The sequence below is a fragment of the Zootoca vivipara genome, chromosome 1 (genome assembly GCF_963506605.1).
Source record: "Zootoca vivipara chromosome 1, rZooViv1.1, whole genome shotgun sequence".
NCBI lineage: Eukaryota > Metazoa > Chordata > Lepidosauria > Squamata > Lacertidae > Zootoca > Zootoca vivipara.
In genome coordinates, this window is record NC_083276.1 from 43542618 (window position 1) to 43561129 (window position 18512).

At 42.1% G+C, this 18512-nt stretch overlaps 1 protein-coding gene across 2 annotated transcripts in view; it reads right to left on the reverse strand.

The window, feature by feature from the left end:
• LOC118083572 (cytosolic phospholipase A2 epsilon) overlaps positions 1 to 18291 on the reverse strand; it is a 43222-nt gene extending 24931 nt beyond the window's left edge. The window contains exons 1-6 of one of the 2 annotated variants that reach the window (XM_035112095.2): positions 18168 to 18291; positions 15811 to 15900; positions 7851 to 7923; positions 1730 to 1866; positions 1091 to 1222; positions 446 to 486 (exon numbers count right to left, since the gene is read on the reverse strand). In XM_035112095.2, the coding sequence (XP_034967986.2) occupies positions 446 to 486; positions 1091 to 1222; positions 1730 to 1866; positions 7851 to 7923; positions 15811 to 15900; positions 18168 to 18263 (569 nt within the window). In that variant the 5' untranslated portion in view covers positions 18264 to 18291. Of the gene's footprint in view, positions 1 to 445; positions 487 to 1090; positions 1223 to 1729; positions 1867 to 7850; positions 7927 to 15810; positions 15901 to 18167 lie in introns of both variants that reach the window. The other variant, XM_035112085.2, reaches the window with a different exon arrangement.
• Positions 18292 to 18512: the final 221 nt, after the last annotated feature.

An 18512-nucleotide genomic window follows, 5' to 3' on the forward strand; every position in this document is an offset into this window, starting at 1 on the left:
ATCCAAAAAAAAATTTAAAATCAAAATGGGGAACATTGAAATGCAGCAGAAAAACAAATTTTCAGATTCAAAAATTGAGTCTGGCTACATTCTGAATTTGCGTAGCTCTCTTTCGGCTCTATAACTGCCTGCATATTTGTAAAAACAAAATAAAAAAAATCCTTCCAGTAGCACCTTAGAGACCAACTGATGGTCTCTAAGGTGCTACTGGAAGGATTTTTTTTAAAAAAATTTTTTTTGACTACGTCAGACCAACACGGCTACCTACCTGTATATTTGTATATTAACATCAGGAATTCTGATGCTCCTTATTAATTTACCTTTTCCTTGATTCTGCACCTGATAACTATATTTATTAATTTATTTGAAATAAATGCACATTTCATTTTTATTTTGTTCTAAAAGTGAAAGCAATGTAGAAAATTTAAGCGGTTGAAATACTTACGCAGGTTCCACCAAAAATTCAATTTCCAGCTCTTCTTGTCTCTATTCCCAAGAAGAAAGAAAAGAGGAAAAAGAAAAGAAAGGGTTGCACACTTCTCCTTTCTTTCTGAATTAAAATTTTACATTGCAGAGTTGCTGGGGGACACACATAGGAACATAGGGTGCTGCCTTATAGTAAGTCAGACCATTGGCTCATCCAGCTCAATACTGGCTACACTGAGATTTGCTGCCTCACAGAGAATCCCTTAATCCTTTGTTCTTCTTAATGGCTCATCACCCAAGCCTATCACCTCAACACAGAAATATTAGCCTAGCTTAATAAGCTTTTACTTCTTGCTGATTCCAGGGGAGTAAAAGTGTCTAGCACACAGCCTAAAACACATGGGTCTGGCTTAATACACACAGTCTAGCACAAAGTCTTAACACTCCAAGCATTGATTAAAATCGAACACTAGCTTGATCCAGACATGGTGATGGTGATGGTGATGATAATATATATACTCCATCCCTCTGGCTGTGTTTTCCCATCCACTCTGAGCAGCTTACAACACATTAAAAAACATAGTAAAACATTATAGAGGTCTAGTACCCACAAATTCACAACAGTATCTTGTTCTTACAAGCCAACTTGGTGTTCATATCTCACCTGTGGTTCAGGCTTAAAATACATGAGAACTCTTTCACCAAGTGGAAGCCGAGCAACATCAAAGGATATAGTGAAGAGGAGCTCATCTGGAGTGAAAAGATCTTCGTCAAAGACAGACATCTCTAACAAATTCTGTGAGGATCGGTTAAATATATTAGATGCTGGATATAATATGTGTCTATAAAAGCAGCCTTCATCTGCCCCACCTGCAAGAAAACATGTCTCTCCCGTATCATTCTGTACAGCCACATCAGGCACTATAACTACAATGGTAGGACTTCACCCCAAAGGTACAGTCGAAAGCAGTTCGAAAGCACGTCAAAATGCAAGTAGATAAAGAGGTACCGCTACAGCGGGAAGGTAAAGGTGTTTCCGTGTGCTGCTCTGGTTCGCCAGAGGCGGCTTAGTCATGCTGGCCACATGACCTGGAAGCTGTACGCCGGCTCCCTCGGCCAATAATGCTAGATGAGCGCCGCAACCCCAGAGTCGGTCACGACTGGACCTAATGGTCAGGGGTCCCTTTACCTTTAACTACCATATTAGGAGCAGGAGAAGAATGCACATGTGACAGTATTATCTTGTTGAAAAAGACAGCTCAGAGCAGTGCACAACTGAAAGGGGAATAGCTCAATTTCTCACCTTGACTTGGTTTTGAATCCTATAGTAAAACGTTTCATTCCAAACGGGGTTCTTGCTATTATTCACAGTTTTGGTCCGCGTTTTTTCACATGAAGAAGTAGGTAACCAGAGGGTTACGTAACAATCAGACTGGCTTACTGTGTAGAAGAAGAATAGCATAATAAGTACCGGTAGTTTGTTGTCCCTTTCAATGCACTTTGATCTGGAGCCATTAGCACAGAAATTGTTTCCTCTCACAAGTTTCCATTTCTTCATTCCGAGCTGCAAAGCTTGTGTTTTGTCCATATTCTCACTGCATGGTAGTAACTCAGAAGTGACAGAGAAAGGATTTTGGTTGAGACTCCTTTCCAATATTTGCCCAAACATGGTTTGGAAATCAGGGCAAATTCACCTTAAATGGTTTTGCTAAGGTGAGATCACTTTGGCACACATCTCAAACCCCACTCCTTGTCATTGAATGAAACAATTTTCTAATTATGTTGCCCAAACTCATAACTGCCTAGTTCAGAACACAAATTTGTGAGCTTGTTAGATATAATATGAATTGAACTGCAAACAGCTACCACAGTTTAACAATTTAGATAAATCTCTACACTGTGACCAATTGATCTACATTATTCCTTTTTCATTGGCCTTGACAATAAGAAAGTGTTACATTTTACAGTGTGCAGTACTGGTTTATGTTGTTGGATGGGTAATTCAAATAGAGGCAACACTGGCTATATTTGGATGTCATAGTAAACCATGGTTTCAGATTGGCTTGCTTCAAACAACATTATGATGTTTCAGATTCATTTACATCAACCACAGTTTGTTGATTTGCAAATTAAAGGACAAACTGTGGTTAAAGAGAAACAGAAACAAACGCTTCCAGATTTCTCCTTACAGCAATACTGAAAAAGACATGAGACAGAAGGACCACACAAGGCTCATTGCATCTCATCTCAGTTCATTTATGGCATGCTACAATATGATAATGTGGCCACATTTTATAAAGCAATGTAGGAAGCTTTATGACAGTGTTGTTGTATCCACCCTAACATCAATGCCAAGCTACTTAAACCACAATCACAGAGACATGAAGCATTAATTTGGGAACACCCAAAACAAAAAGGTATGCAAATAAACCAACTGTAACTCCTGTTTATATGACCATTTCCAATATATTGACAAATACAGTCAAACCTCAGGTTACAGACGCTTCAGGTTGCGCATTTTTGGGTTGCGCACCGCACCAAACCCAGAAGTATCGGAACGGGTTACTTCCAGGTTTGGGCGATCGCACATGCGCGGAAGCACTAAATCGCGCTTTGCACATGCGCAGAAGCGCCAAATCGCAATCCACACGTGCACAGACGTGGCACTGAGGGTTGCAGAAGCTGCAGGTTGCAAACGTGCCTCCTGCACAGACCACATTCGCAACCCGAGCGTCCACTGTACATTTGTTGCAAATCTATTCAGAAGTTCCTAAACTGCATTTATGTGGGTGGCAGGGGATGCATGTCAACCTTTCGTATGGGAAAGTCTGAAGACAGTTGTAAGTAGGGATGTAAGGGAATTTTAATGAAAACAAACATTGGAAAACAGACTGCATATTTGTTTGCCAATTTCCCCCTGTCCAGAACAGAAATAAATCCTACAGATACAATTGATATTTGCAGCTGCTGTTGTTTTCAGTCCACAAATGTAATTGGTTACAACCCCTTCCAATTTGCATTGTGTTTCCTTTTTGCTGAAATGAATGGGGTGGAATAACATCCAACACACATTTAAAGTATTTGACTTCCCCCAAAGAATCCTGGGAACTGTAGCTTCCACTTCACAGAGCTGTACTTCCCAGTACCCTTAACAAACTATAGTGTGGATGATTTTGCCACAGAGGACTGTGAGACAAATAACAGAAGACAAGCTGCAGCAGAACGGAAAACAGCACTGCATGTTGCAAATACAGGATGGAATGGGGAGAAATGCCTTGTAACATCCATAGCTGTAAGCACTTCTGGCTGAACATCTTGTGGTTGCTCCTGTAATCAGGAGCCTTGCAAAATCTCCTTACTGTGGGGAGGAGCAAAACTGTAGTGAGCCAAACACACCTATAATTCCTATTAAGAACTTCCATGGGAAGGGGGTGTGGAGAGAGAGAGAGAGAGAGAGCAGAGCTGGGGTGCCTCTTCTTATGCATGCAATTTAAGAATTGCTGAATGTGACTTTCGTAATGTTCTCTAGCTGGAACATTATTTCTATCGCCAGTCCACAAATAGCAAACTATGTTCACTGGTATTTAACATGTGATTGTAGGCGTCATCAAGCCAGCAAATATGCTTTTGTGATATCCCAATCCACCTGTGCAACCTGTTTGTACAACCTTTTTTTATTTGTGGTTATTTCATGCTGTCCTATGCACATTGTTCCCTGTGAACTACTATTTTATTTCAGAAACCTAAAGTAAATTATGAAGACAGCAGCAATGTTCAGATGCCTGCCTAACACATGAAAAGTTATGCTGGGGGTGGGGACGGAATTCACATACAAGGTCCACCATCTCCGATGTATTGTGACACTAACTGCTCTTTGGATCTTTGCACAATTAGCTCAAATGTCTGAAGAGGGTTTTTCAATATGTTTGAATGAATTTGCTTGGAAATTCTCCTTCTTAAGCCAGGGTTCTCACTTGTGTGTCGTTAAGCACATTCAACTCAAAACTGAGTGCTCACTAATGGTCCCTCCTCATCCTTGGAAAAAAGTGACAAGCGGAGTGCCACAGGGTTCTGTCCTGGGCCTGCTGTTGTTTAACATCTTTATAATCAACATGGACAAAGGAATTGAGAGGATGTATATCAAATTTGCAGGTGACATCAAACTGGGAGGGGTAGCTAATGTTGCAGAAGACGGAACCAGAAGATTGGAGAACTGGGCCCAAACTAACAAAATGAAGTTCAAAAGGGACAAATGTATGGTTCTAGATTTAGGCAGGAAGAACCAGCTGCACAAATATAAAATGGGGGATACCTGACTTGCCAGTAATACATGTGAAAAGGACCTGGGGGTCTTACTACACTACAAGCTTAACATGAGTCAACAGTGTGATGCAGTAGCAGCATCAAAACAAAGACACACACACACAAAAAAAAACCCAATGTTATCCTAGGCTGCACCAGCAGAATGGCCCAATAAAAGGAATAGCACTATTCTATTCTGCTTTGGTCAGACCACACCTGGAGTATTGTATCCAGTTCTGGGGTGCCACAATTTAAAAAGGATTTTGACAAGCTGGAACATGCGCAGAGGACGGCAACCAAAATGATCAAGGGACTGGAAATCAAACCTTAGGAGGAGTGGTTGAAGGAGCTGGGTATGTTTAGCATGGAAAAGAGGGCACCGAGAGGAGATATGATAGATATCTTCAAATATCTCAAAGGCTGTCACATGGAAGAGGGAACAAGCTTGCTTTCTCCTGCTCTGGAGGGTAGGACTCAAACCAATGGCTTCAAGAAAGGAGATTCCAAGTAAACATCAGGAAGAACTTTTGTGTCAGTAAGAGCTGTTTGACAGTGGAACAGTCTCCCACAGGAGGTAGTGGACTCTCCTTCCTTGGAGGTTTTTAAGCAGAGGTTGGATGGTCATTCACCATGCAGAAGATTTCTGCATAGCAGGGAGTTGGGCTAGATGATTATCAGGGTCCCTTCCAACTCCACATTCTATGGAGCAGCATTGAACTAAATTATTCTACATGGACATTGCCCTCATGCAAGTGATGTCACATTTATAAACTGGTACTCCATACATAGAGTCCTCCTTTTGGCATCAGTGGCTCCCAGGGACATGCAGAACTGCATTGAATACCTTTGCTTAAAACGCTGGTAAGGATACAAGGATCTGCCAATATCTGTTATTCCAGTTTCTCATTCTCCCAATCCTAAAATCTGATCTCCCAATTTTTGCTGCAATTTGCAGTTTTTAAAAAGATGCTCAGGAAAATTATTTAGCATTTTAGTGTGAATTTCTCCTAATAAACATGTTTTTGTACACAGTTTTGACTAATGTAAGCATTTTGAGAAGCAATTTCTACCAATACAGTAGAACCTCGGTTTACGAACACCTGAGTTTACGAATTTTCAGTTTACGAACGCCGCGGACCCATCTGGAACGGATTAATTCACTTTCCATTACTTTCAATGAGAAAGTTCGCTTCAGTATATGAACACTTCAGTTTGTGAACAGACTTCCGGAACCAATTACACCCATGCTTCGGGTTAAGTACGCTTCAGGTTGAGTACTCCGCGGACCCGTCTGGAATGGATTAATCCACTTTCCATTACTTTCAATGGGAAAGTTCGCTTCAGTTTATGAACGCTTCAGTTTAAGTACTCCGCGGACCGTCTGGAACAGATTAATCCACTTTCGATTACTTTCATTAGGAAAGTTTGCTTCAGTTTATGAAAGCTTCAGTTTATGAACAGACTTCCGGAACCAATTGTGTTCATAAACCGAGGTACCACTGTATAATGTTGTTTTGTCTGCCATTTTTACTAATATATTCATTTCTATGCACATCCCCCCTACTATAGGTGTTTTTGCAAACATCATTTGACTGGAGACCCACATTGCAAAATTCAGATGCAGTATCTTTTTCGCTCCATAAGACGCACCTAGTTTTTAGAGGAGGAAAGGGGGAAAGCCTTGTTTTTGGGGGATCAGCTCACAGTTGTGTAGCTTCTTATGCAAAGGGAGAAAGCTCCATTTTTTTGAGGATCAGCTCAAAGTTGTGCAGCTTCTTTTGCAAATGGGAAAAGCCCTGTTTTGGGGGGGATCAGCTCACAGTTGTGCAGCTTCTTTAGCAAAGGGGGAAAGCTCCTTTTTTTGAGGACCAGCTTGCAGTTGTGCAGCTTCTTTTGCAAAGGGGGAAAGCTCCATTATTTTGGGAATCAGCTCAAAGTTGTTGAGCTTACTTTGCAAAGGGGGAAAAATCCTGTTTTTATGGGGTCCAGCTCACAGTTCTGCAGCTTCTTTAGGAAAGGGAAGGGAGCTGTTTCTACAGTTTTCCGACAGATAATCTAATCAGCCAGTCACATGTCTCTGGGGAAACAAACAACCTCCATCTGCAGAACATTCAACAATGGAGGCCTGGGCAAGGGGGCGGGGCAGGAAGGGAGCTAGCGTCCCTTATCTCCCTCCCTGATCTCTTGCAATCAGCTGCTGAGCGGCTTCCTTTCAACACCCTCTTTCCCTCTTGTTAGCTTTTAGCTCTTTCTAAAAAAGAAAAGAAAAAGCATGATCTGTCTTTCGCCCCTGGGCAATTTGGCTCCAGGGACCATGCATTTGCTCCATAACACAGAGACATTTCCTCTTACTTTTTAGGAGGAAAAAAGTATGTCTTATGGAGTAAAAAATATGGTAAGTGTGAATTTTGAAGGCTGTTTGATAAATTCAGTTTTAAATATGAATGGCATTGCATTTCTTCCCCATCCTTAGACTGGAGAGCTGTTGCCAGTCAGAGTAGATAATACTGGCCTGGACATGACCTGATATAAGGCAGATTCCTAAGCTCCATGAGGAAAAGTGATTGTGAGAATATCTGAGGGCTCCTTCTCCTTTACTCAGGAACCTCATAGTATCTCCTCCATATATTAAAGAGACAAATTTGGTGGAAATTTCAAATAAACTCAAATGCTACTCAAATGCCTTTAGCATCACCATGTGGGATCAACCTGTTTGTGATTAATGGTGCAATCCTATGCATGCCAGCTCAGAAATAAGCCCCATTAAATTCAATGGGATTTACTCCTAGGTAAATGTGTAGAGGTTGCAGCCTAAGCCAAAACAATCCCTACCATTCTGCTCTTCCCCCTCTTCCTTCTTTTCACCAGGTTTTTTGCGAGGCTAACCAGTTTGTTCTCCCTTTCTCCTTTCCACCCACAAACAGTGCAAATACTGTATTTACCGTTATCTTACCCAACTTAAGAGTTTATGAGCAAGCCATACTTGGGCACTGATATAAATACAGTTTCCTATGCAGTCTTGTCAGCTATGAAATCCTGCAGCACATATGAAGCTAGTAGCTAGATATCAAGAGTGAGCTAGCTTTAAAAACAATGTGAAACAGGAAGGGAAGAACACTCACAGACATCAGCTTGGCGGAGATTTCTCATTCGTATGACTCTTACAGTAAGCAAGTTGCAAGGAAATTCTTCCAGCTGCTGAAAAACAGCAAAACAAAGGAAAGGATGAATATTAAATTGTGTTCGGATAATCAAGCACCTAGCAGAGCAGCAAGCTAACCAATGGTTAATAAATCTGCAAAACAACATACAAGTAATTGTCCAGGCCAGGGGTAGTCAACCTTTTTATACCTACCCCCCACTAATGCATCTTTCTTGATGGCAAAATTTCCTTACTGCCGATCGGTGCTCAATGGAAGGAGGATTCAGCTTGTGCCGTAGAACCCCCTACTGCCCACCTAGAATACTGAAACGCCCACTAGTGGGTGGTAGGGACCAGGTTGAAAACCCCTGGTCTAGGCTAAAGCATGAAGCACACATTCTCCATGTCCTTGGCGTGTTCAGATCACCAAGTGGCATCAATTTTCAATAGCAAATAATAATGAAAACTCTGAAAGATGGAATTAACCACCATTACTCCCAGGTTATTCGCTGATTTCCAAATAGCAAATTCTGTTTCGACCACTTTCTTCCATTATAACTGAACAAACACCATTTGCCCCTAAAGCAAATACAGGAGGAGGAGGAGGAGGAGGAGGAGGAGGAGGAGGAGGAGGAAGAAGAAGAAGAAGAAGAAGAAGAAGAAGAAGAAGAAGAAGAAGAAGAAGAAGAAGAATGAATTCAGCATTATGGAAGTATCTTTTCTTTTGGGTGAAATCACACTAAATTAATTTTAATACCCCACAGTTTTGTTTTGGTTTTTTTTTTTCACTTTTAAATAACACCCTACACTGATGCTTCAAGCAACTGTACAATTGAAGGATGCCTGCTTCTGCTGACATTTATTCCCTGTCTTCTGTTCTCAGAGGTTTAGGGACATTCTTATGCGGCTTATTGGAGATCCCGAGTCACAAGGTGGCTAGGCTGGCCTCGACCAGGACCAGGGCCTTCTCAGTACTGGCCCCGACCTGGTGGAACGCTCTGTCCCAGGAGACTAGGGCCCTGCGGGATTTGTCATCTTTTCGTAGGGCCTGCAAGACAGAGCTGTTTCGTTTGGCCTTCGGACTGACGCAGTCTGACCCCACGGTTACCCTCCCCTAAGGTTTTATTCATAATGGTTTTATCTTATTCGTAGATTTTTAATTTTAAAATTGAATTTTAACATTGTGTTATTCTGTTGTTTTAACTGAATTGTTTCTTTTATATTTTTGTTGATATTATTTGTTGTTAGCCGCCCTGAGCCCGGTCTTGACTGGGAAGGGCGGGGTATAAATAAAAATTATTATTATTATTATTATTATTATTATTATTATTATTATTATTCTTTGGCCAGTTGATGTCAGGGCGCATCTTATGAAGAGTCATGCAATTCCTTTATCTTTCCTGTTCACTCTAAATGTCACATGGAATTCAGCTGGAAGCTATGACATAATTTCTCATGTGATATTACTCTTTTTAAATTAATGCCAAAAAGAAGGTGCCTCCTACACCCTTAATGTGTTTTTTTAAAAATGCTGCATATATCCAGCCGTCCTAGATATGAAATGGCATTCATCATTTCCTGAAGGAAAGGTGTTTGATCATAATCCTCGTCATCAGAACTAAGAATTCCCAAGCATTTTTCCTAACTGTTCTTTCCTGTGGGTGGGGTTCTGAGTGAAGTTAATGGGCAGGTTGCTACTGACATAATTGTTATTTATCACTTATATAGCACTTCAAATGGGAGAGGTCTCTATCTGGTTTGTCTTCATAATATCTCTATGAGCTGGGCCACTAATCTTCTACATATGAGGAATTGCAGTTGAAAGACAATACTTTGCCCATGTCTAATCTCTTCCACCTATGGCTCATCCGGCTTTTGGAACAAGGTGTTTCCAATTCGAATCAATTTCTTTGTCCTTTGGACTCTCATGGTTCTCAGGTTGGACCTAATTTTTCATCAGTGGGTACTAATAGCAGCACATTAGCTAATGGGGAGAAGTCCGATAAAAATAAATCCCTGGAATAATTATACTTATTTATTTTACTTAACATGAAGTATTTACCACTTGATTGTAGTAAAACCTCTAAGCAGTTTACAAGAACATTATAAATAAGAAACAATTAAAAACATTTAAACATCATTCAACTTAACAGTAAAAGAAATTAAAACACAACAAAATATATGTGTCTGGGTAGGTTTGCATGAATAAAAATGTTTTTAGCAGGCGGCAAAAAACATACTGAGAGGGTGCCTGCCTGATATCGCCAGGCAGGACGTTGTCTGGGAAACCAAAATAAATCTGGCATACATTGAGTGTCAGTATTTAAGGTATTAATGTACTACAAATGGTTGTAATTCTGATTAGAGATGGAAAGGCCTGAGGGGAATGGAAAAATGGGGGTGTGTTTTTTCCCCATTCCCCCCCTCAGCCACCCCCCCCCCCGGGAAAAATGGGGTGGTGGTGGAATATTCAAACTATATCAAACCTTTGGGTTTTTTTTCCGTTTTATTCTGGAAAAAATGGTTTGGGGGAGGGGAAACAGAAAAAATGGGGGAAATGGAAGAAATGGGGGGAAATGGGAAAAATGAGGGGAAATGGAACAAAATGTTTTTTTCCTGATTTTTCTGGGGGTTTTCCAGGCCTTCTAATTCTGATTTTTTTTTTATTTTTATTGTTTCTTTAATTTGTAATTGCTGAATGTGTCATTGTTGTCATGGTTTATTTATTTTTAAAAAGGCAGGGAGTTCCAAAGTATGGTTGCTGCCAAACTAAAATACGGATTTCTTATAATTGCTGAATCACAGAGTATGAGAAACAAGCAAGAAGAATTTGAGCTCTTAATCCAGGTTGCCAATATGGCCTAATAGATATTACTGAAACTTCGTGGGATGAGACTCATGACTGGAATGTAGAAACTGAGGGGTATAACCTGTTCCAAAGGAACAGACCAAACAGGAAGGGAGGAAGAGTACCATTGTATGTAAATGATATGTACACTTGCGAATAGATCTATGATTTGGAGTATGGAAGGCAGTTTGAGAGTATAAGAGTAAAAAATGGAGGAGAAGGAAACAAGAGCAACTTTACTGTGGGTGTCTGCTGTAGACCTCCATGCCAAACTGAAGGCTTGGATGAGGCCTTCCAACAGCAGATTACCAAACATTAAAAAAGGAGGGTTATGTGACTTGAACTACCATGGAATCTGTTGGAATGCAAACTCTTCCAAGAATGTAAGGTCCAACAAATTCTTCAATTGCCTCACTGACGATTGACAAGAAGATGGGAGAAACAACAAGGGGTCATCTCTCCTGGACTTGGTCCTCACTAACAGGGAGGAACTGACTGACAAAGTGAAAGTACTGGCAGGCCCGGCTCTAGGGGTAGTCTTGGTGGCGTGGGGCCGGCAGGAGGGTGCTGCGTGGTAAAGCCGCACAGAAGCCATGCTGCGCGCTGCGCCCACCCACCAGGGCGGGGGCGCCGGAGAGATCTCCGCATCACGGCGCCAGGACACTCGACCGGCTTGAGACGGCCCTGAGTACTGGGAACCTTGGGAGGAAGTGATCATGACCTCTAGTGTTTAATTATACAAAGGCAAGGGAAAGCTGAGTGCAGTCGGACTTGCACTCTGAACTTTAAGAAGGTTGAATTCAAAAAGGTTAAGGAACTACTGGGTGAGATCCTATGGTTAGAAATAGTCAAAGAGAAGGGAGTCCAAGGAGGGTGGGAGTTTCTTAAAGGTGAAATACTGAAGGCACAAAGGCAGAAAATTCCAACAAGAAAGAAATGTAGGAAGCACTGAAATAAACCAGTGTTGATGCATAAGGAGCTTACAGATGAGCTGAGTTGTAAGAAGGGGAAGTGTAAGAAATTGAAGAAAGGAGAAATAACAAAGGAAGAGTATACGGTACATAAGTGGCCAACAATTGCAGGGAGAAGGTCAGGCAGGCCAAAGCTCAGAATGAACTCAGGCTTGCAAGAGAGGTTAAAAATAATTTTAAAATGTTTATTGGGCTATGTTCGAAGCAAGGGGAAGAATAAGCAAGGAGTAGGTCTTCTGCATGGAAAAGATGGAGAAATGCTATTGGGTGACAGAGAGAAGGGGGAACACCCAACACCTACTTTGTCTCTGTCTTTACCCCCCCCCCCAAAAAAAACCAACAACATCCAAACTGGTGATATCAGAATTAGCAATGCAATTCTTGGAGATCAAGTGGAGTTCCTGCAGACTGGAAGTGAGCAAACACTGTCCCCATCTTCAAGGTGGGAGGGGAAGGAAAACCCGGGTAACTACTGACCGGTGAATTTGATACCAGGAAAGGTCCTAGAATAGATAATTCAACTGTTAGTCTGTGAGCACCTAGAAAAGGATGCTGTGATTACCAAGACTCAGTATGGATTTCTCAAAAACAAGTCATGCCAGACAAATTTCTTTCCTTCCTTCCTTCCTTCCTTCCTTCCTTCCTTCCTTCCTTCCTTCCTTCCTTCCTTCCTTCCTTCCTTCCTTCCTTCCTTCCTAATTTATCTGAAACAGGAACCACTTACCTACATTGCCACTATCTTGGCAGGATTCAAGCTCAGCTTATTTTCCATCTTCCTCCCCCCTACTGCATCCAGGCAGCAGCCCAGGGACCACACAGCCTCTCACAATTCTCCTGAACAATTTGAGGTATAACTGCAATGGACTACAAGGTAGTCATATACTACTTTTAATTTGTTTAATATTTTGACTTTTGTATTTTCTAAAGTTTCATTGTGAATTTTTCCTGATATTCTTGTTTTATCTTTTTGTAAGCCACTTTGAGGGTGCTGCTGGTGCTGCTGGTGCTGCTCCTGTTGTTATTGTTGTTTACAATCAAGCAGTGTATTAAATAAATACTTCCTCTCAGAGTTCCCCACAGCAGCACAGTGGTACCTCGACTTACGAAGGTCTCGACTTCCAAATGTTTCCACTTCCGAAGTTCGCTAACCCGGAAGTATTTTCACCGCGTGCACATGGTTTGCAAAATCACGCTTTGCACATGCGCCAATTGGACGCTTCGAATTCCGAAGGTTTCGACTTCCGAAGAGCGCCGCAGAACGGATCGCCTTCGTAAGTCGAGGTTCCACTGTATTAGTATTACTGGGCTACTTCACAAGGTTGGCATAACCCACACTTTCTTAACCATTATAACCTCTCTCCCCTCCTCATTGATTGATTTGTACTTGCAGGTTTTATGTTTTCATACTGAGAATGTTCAGAATTTATTTATCAGTTAGAGCATGAAATCCTTTCATCGTTGCATCCTTTTGCTTTTGAGTGAACACCTTACTACCCAGTCACATGAACACTAAAAACCTGGATTTCTCAGTTGTTTTCTACTGGCAACAACCATATCTCAACCAAGCTCTGGGAGGAAGACCTTTCATTGCCTACAGACAGCCACCCAATCTTAAACAACTCCTCACCCACAATAATACAACCACCAGACTTAACATGGACACTGGTACCAGAGCCTGCAATAAACCCAGATGCCAACTTTGCTGCCACATACACCCGGACAACATCATTACTGGCCCCAACAACATCCAACATACCATCTCAGGACTATTTAATTGCTCATCTTCTAACATTGTGTATGCCATCAAATGCCAACAGTGCCCTTCAGCTCTCTATATTGGACAAACAGGCCAAACCCTACGCCAAAGGATAAATGGACATAAATCTGACATCAGGAACCAGAAGACAGAAAAACCAGTAGGAGAACACTTCAATCTCCCAGGACATTCTATACAAGATCTCAAAGTAGCTGTCTTACTACAAAAGAATTTCAGAAATAGACTGGAAAGAGAAGTTGCTGAATTACAACTTATCACCAAGCTCAAAACCATGGAGGGACCTGGTTTGAACAGAGATATCGGATTCTTATCTCATTATACATTATAAGCGATCTTCAGCCATCTCAACCCTTGCTTTTTCATGCAAAACCATTTGCAGTCGTTTTCGGTCATCAACAGCTATCAGTCAGTCAATCACCCACTTCCACCACCCTTCTGAGTGATCCCCCCTCCCCTCCCCCTCCCCACCCCACCCCCTCCCCACCCCTTCTCTACATAAGTGCCTGGGGACTCCTATTTCACTGTATCTGAAGAAGTGTGCATGCACACGAAAGCTCATACCAAAATAAAAACTTAGTTGGTCTTTAAGGTGCTACTGAAGGAATTTTTTCATTTTACTTCGACCCAGACCAACACGGCTACCTACCTGTAACCATCAACCAGGGTAGGCAAAATAAAGTTTTGAAGAAACTTCAAAATGAACAAGAAAGTCCTCCTGCATTATCTGAATGCAGAGAAAAGCTCACATGAGGTTACTTCCAGACAACCTGTTTATTGAGCATTCATCCCGATTTGCAGGGAAAATTGATGATGTTTACTATTTAACAAACTTTCATCCTGATTCTCTGGGAACCTCCTGGGGTGGGGGAAGGCCAGCTAGATGGGACAAGAGACAGGGCCTTCTTAGTGGCTGCAACATCTGAAGTACAGGTTGCCCTTCCCTCACTGCTTTTTCACCAGCTACTGAATACCTTTTTATTCCAGTAGAGTTTATTTTATGTGGCAGACAATGTTTCTACATTTTTTATACTGCTGGTTGCTGTAGGTATGTGTGTGTGTGTGTGTGTGTGTGTGTGTGTGTGTGTGTGTGTGTAGTTTTGTAAATGTTTCATCTTGAAGAATACAAAGAGTGATATTTTTTACATGAGAAGGATGAAATATAAATGTTTTAATGAATGAATGAGTAAATAAATCAATGGGGAAATATGGCTCCTTATCTTCCTTTAAACTGCCCCCACTTTAACTAACTCATCGTGTGTACACATCAAACACGTGCCCAAAGTTAGCTTATAGGATACAGCCCAGATCATACTATGGTAAGAATCCTAATGACACAGATTGAAATATAATAGAAGTTTTGACACATAAACGTCAGAAATCGTGTCCTCAAAGAGGGCACGTGTTGCAGTGAGACCTGGCAACCAAACCCTTATGTTGTGGATGGGTACGATTGGATAGCCACAACACCTGATTGGTAGGTCCCTTGATGCTGGGTTCAATCTGACCAATGGGACGCTAGCCAAAATGGATCAAGGGACCTATATATGCCTATGCACATGACCCTGAGCTTTCTCTCTTGGTCAGTGCGTCGGAACACCCACCCACCTCTCCCTATATTTAGGGCTTGCGCACTTGACCTTGCTATGCCGTGGTGTGTCGTCTGTCGTTGGGACAGGGGCACAGCAGGAATTTTCCCCAATTGGCTGATTGGCTGGCGCCATTTGGGTTTCGCCTGCCATGTAGCAAATCGTCACAACTTGTAAGGTTGCGGATAGGCTCTGGTTCAGGTGATAGGGATGGGGGAACGCTCTCGCCATCCCTTCTGTTAAAGGAATCCAGGGACTCAATGGTTTGGTCACCCCTGGGAGGGGTTGTGCCCGTGCCTGAATCCAGGGGGACATCTGGGTAGTGGACATAGCATGTCCCTGGCTTTCCACCATTCCAGGTGTTCACCCTAGGCTGACCTATGCTGGTGCCCTGCAACGGTGCAGGGAGCTACGGTAGTCGAACCAGAGCCTATGCAACCACTCACTTGCTGTAATCAATAAAGTTGTGGCCTAAATTCTGCCAAAAACCAAACCAAAATTTGAGTCTTGTCTGAATTTATTGAAGGGGGAGGTTTAAAGGTCAAAACACACAACAGCAGATTCCAAAGTTATGGGACAACTGCAACAGATTAAATTCTACAGAGGCTATATAAATAAGGCAAACCAATTCAAAGGTGCCACATCCCAAACTGTTAATCTGTTCAGATACTTAGTAAGTAGCTTTCATCCTTTACCCTTCTTTGATTCCAGAGATGACATACAAGCGCCCCTGTCCCAATTCTAAATGTCCATCATACCTTGTCTTGAGAATTACAGTGCACTTCATTGCACAGGTTCAGGGGTTCAGTTCCCAGGCTTTCAACGGGATATGCATTTATACTGAAGTCCTGTGCGGGAGGCAAAGGGGAGGAAAGGAGACAACGTTCAAAAAGATAAACTGTGCATGTAAACCAACAACTTTATCATGTTGCAATAGCATACACTTCAAACAGAAAGAAATGTTGAAATTCTGAAATAGAGGTGTTGGTTATTAAATACCTGGGTGTAGCAAGGAGTGAGAGCCAACACTCAAAAAAACTAATCCGTGGATGATTTTGAGCACACATTCTTGACTGGGAATGTGTCAAAATCAAAAGAATGTAAATGACACCTTTCCCTTTGACATAATGCCATCTTTTCAATTTTAAAGTGCAGTCACTTGTCTACTCAGAAGTAAATCTAAGAAGCTTGCTTGCAGGTAAGTGCATAAAAGGTAAAAGGTAAAGGACCCTTGGAGGGTTAAGTCCAGTCGAATTTGACTATGGGTGTGGAGCTCATCTCCATTTTCAGGCCAAGGGAGCCGGCGTTTGTTCACAGACAGCTTTCCAGGTCTTGTGGCCAGCAAGACTAAACCACTTCTGGCGCAACAGAACCCTGTGATGAAAGCCAGAGTGCATGGAAATTCTGTTTACCTTCCCATCCCACCTACTTGTGCTGGTATGCTTTCAAACTGCTAGGTTGGCAGGAGCTGGAAGAAAGCGACAGGAGCTCATCCCATTATGCGGATTTGAATTGCCGACCTTATGATCAGCAAGTTCAAGAGGGTCAGTGGTTTAGACCAGTGGTCCTCAACCTTGGGCCTCCAGATGTTTTTGGCCTAGAACTCCCATGATCCCTAGCTAGCAGGACCAGTGGTCAGGGATGATGGGAATTGTAGTCTCAAGACATCTGGAGGCCCAAGGTTGAGGAGCACTGATTTAGACCACAGCGCCACCCACATCTCAGGTGAGTGTGTATAGACTTGCAGTCTAAGTCATCAAACATGAATGCTTGGGTTGTTGTTTTTGAATAAATCTTTGCATTTAAAACTTTTCATCTGGATTCCCACCACTGTGATACCTACTCACTCTCTCTATTTAAACTATGGGAGAAATGAATGAAACACAGTATGGAAGAACTGATGCATTTGTAGAGAAATGTTGCATTCCACTGAAGCCTTATGTTCTTCCCCTCCTGCTTCTCTGGCATGAAAGCCAAGCAAGGGTTACTTTCCTCCCAGGTCTCAAAGCCCCAGTTGGCAAGTCTAAGGAATCTTGGTGTTTCCAAGCATTCAGTAATGACTCTACAGTGGACCCTCGGGTTACGTAACTTTCGGGTTGCAAATGTGGCAAACCTAGAAGTGGGTTTGCCGCTCACACACGAGCAGAAGCGCTCTGTGCGCCTCAAGCATGTGCAGAACCACTCTACGGCGCAGCATGCATGCACAGAAGAAGCACCTCCGGTTACGAAGATTTCAGGATACGGTTGAACCTCCGGAACAGATCCCATTCGTAACCAGAGATACCGCTGTATTTGTAACCTACTTTACCAAACAGTCTTGTTCAGAGAACCACTATTACATCCTATTTGTATTCCATCTCTACTAACTATCTTCTTCAAGATACACAGTGCAACATAGTTATGTAGAGGCGACAACCTGTCTCTTTGCTGGTTAGCGGGCAAAACAACAACAACCCTACTTCTTGATCCCTTGGGAACCAGGCTATTCCTGCACTGTAGTGTTTTATAATGTACTATATTTTTTCGTGTATAAGATGCCCTCCCGTATAAGACGACCCCTATTTTTTAGGACCCAAAATTAAGAAATCAATATTTTAAGCATCAAACAGAACAAGGTTGATATTTTATTAAATATTCAAATCACCAGTATATTTAGTACCGTATATTTAAACATCAGCAGTGGAATGGTGGAAGTGGTAAAAAGCAGCAGCGCATGATCCTCTGGCTCAGGGGACAGGCAAGTGGGCACCAGAGGGACACAACTTGAGTTGTTGAGCAACTCTGCCCGCGCCCGAGAGTGAACCCAAACCTGAACCTGAAATCAGGCCGCCTGAACCCCTGTGCATTCACCATCCCCATATAAGACAAACTCCATTTTTTGACATTTTTTTTTTTTTTTTGCAAAAAACATTGTTTTATACACAGAAAAATACGGGCATACAAAACAGAGAGAACAAGTATAACAGAGCAATGAAAAGGAAAATATTGAGAACAAAACCATAAAATCAGTTCTTGGGTGGCTCAAATAATAGAACAGTCAACCACCCCCAATAAAATATCCAGAATTATTTTTTGGGGGGAGGGCAAATACATTTTTCTTTTATAGAATGCCTACCTGACATGAACTGGAACAGCATGTTGTTTTGGAAGGCACATTGAAGGCATGTTTAGCTGGGAAAGGCGGTTGAGCTGGCAGGTGCTCCTGAAACATCCTTACAGCTGCTGTGCTGGCAACAATAATTGAGGAGGTATCTTAAAACTAAACTCAAGGCCCGCCCTTTAGGAATGTAGATGCCAGCCCATTTTCTCCTACTCAGGTAGAAGAGGAAGTTCATAAGACAGCTACAAAAGGAAGAGGCTCATTGTCTAAAGGAATGGAGTTGTGAAATGTACTTTTTAAATCTCCCTCCCTCCCATTTCTGTTTACAGTGAAGCAGTAGTTGAGAACTGTTGATTTGTG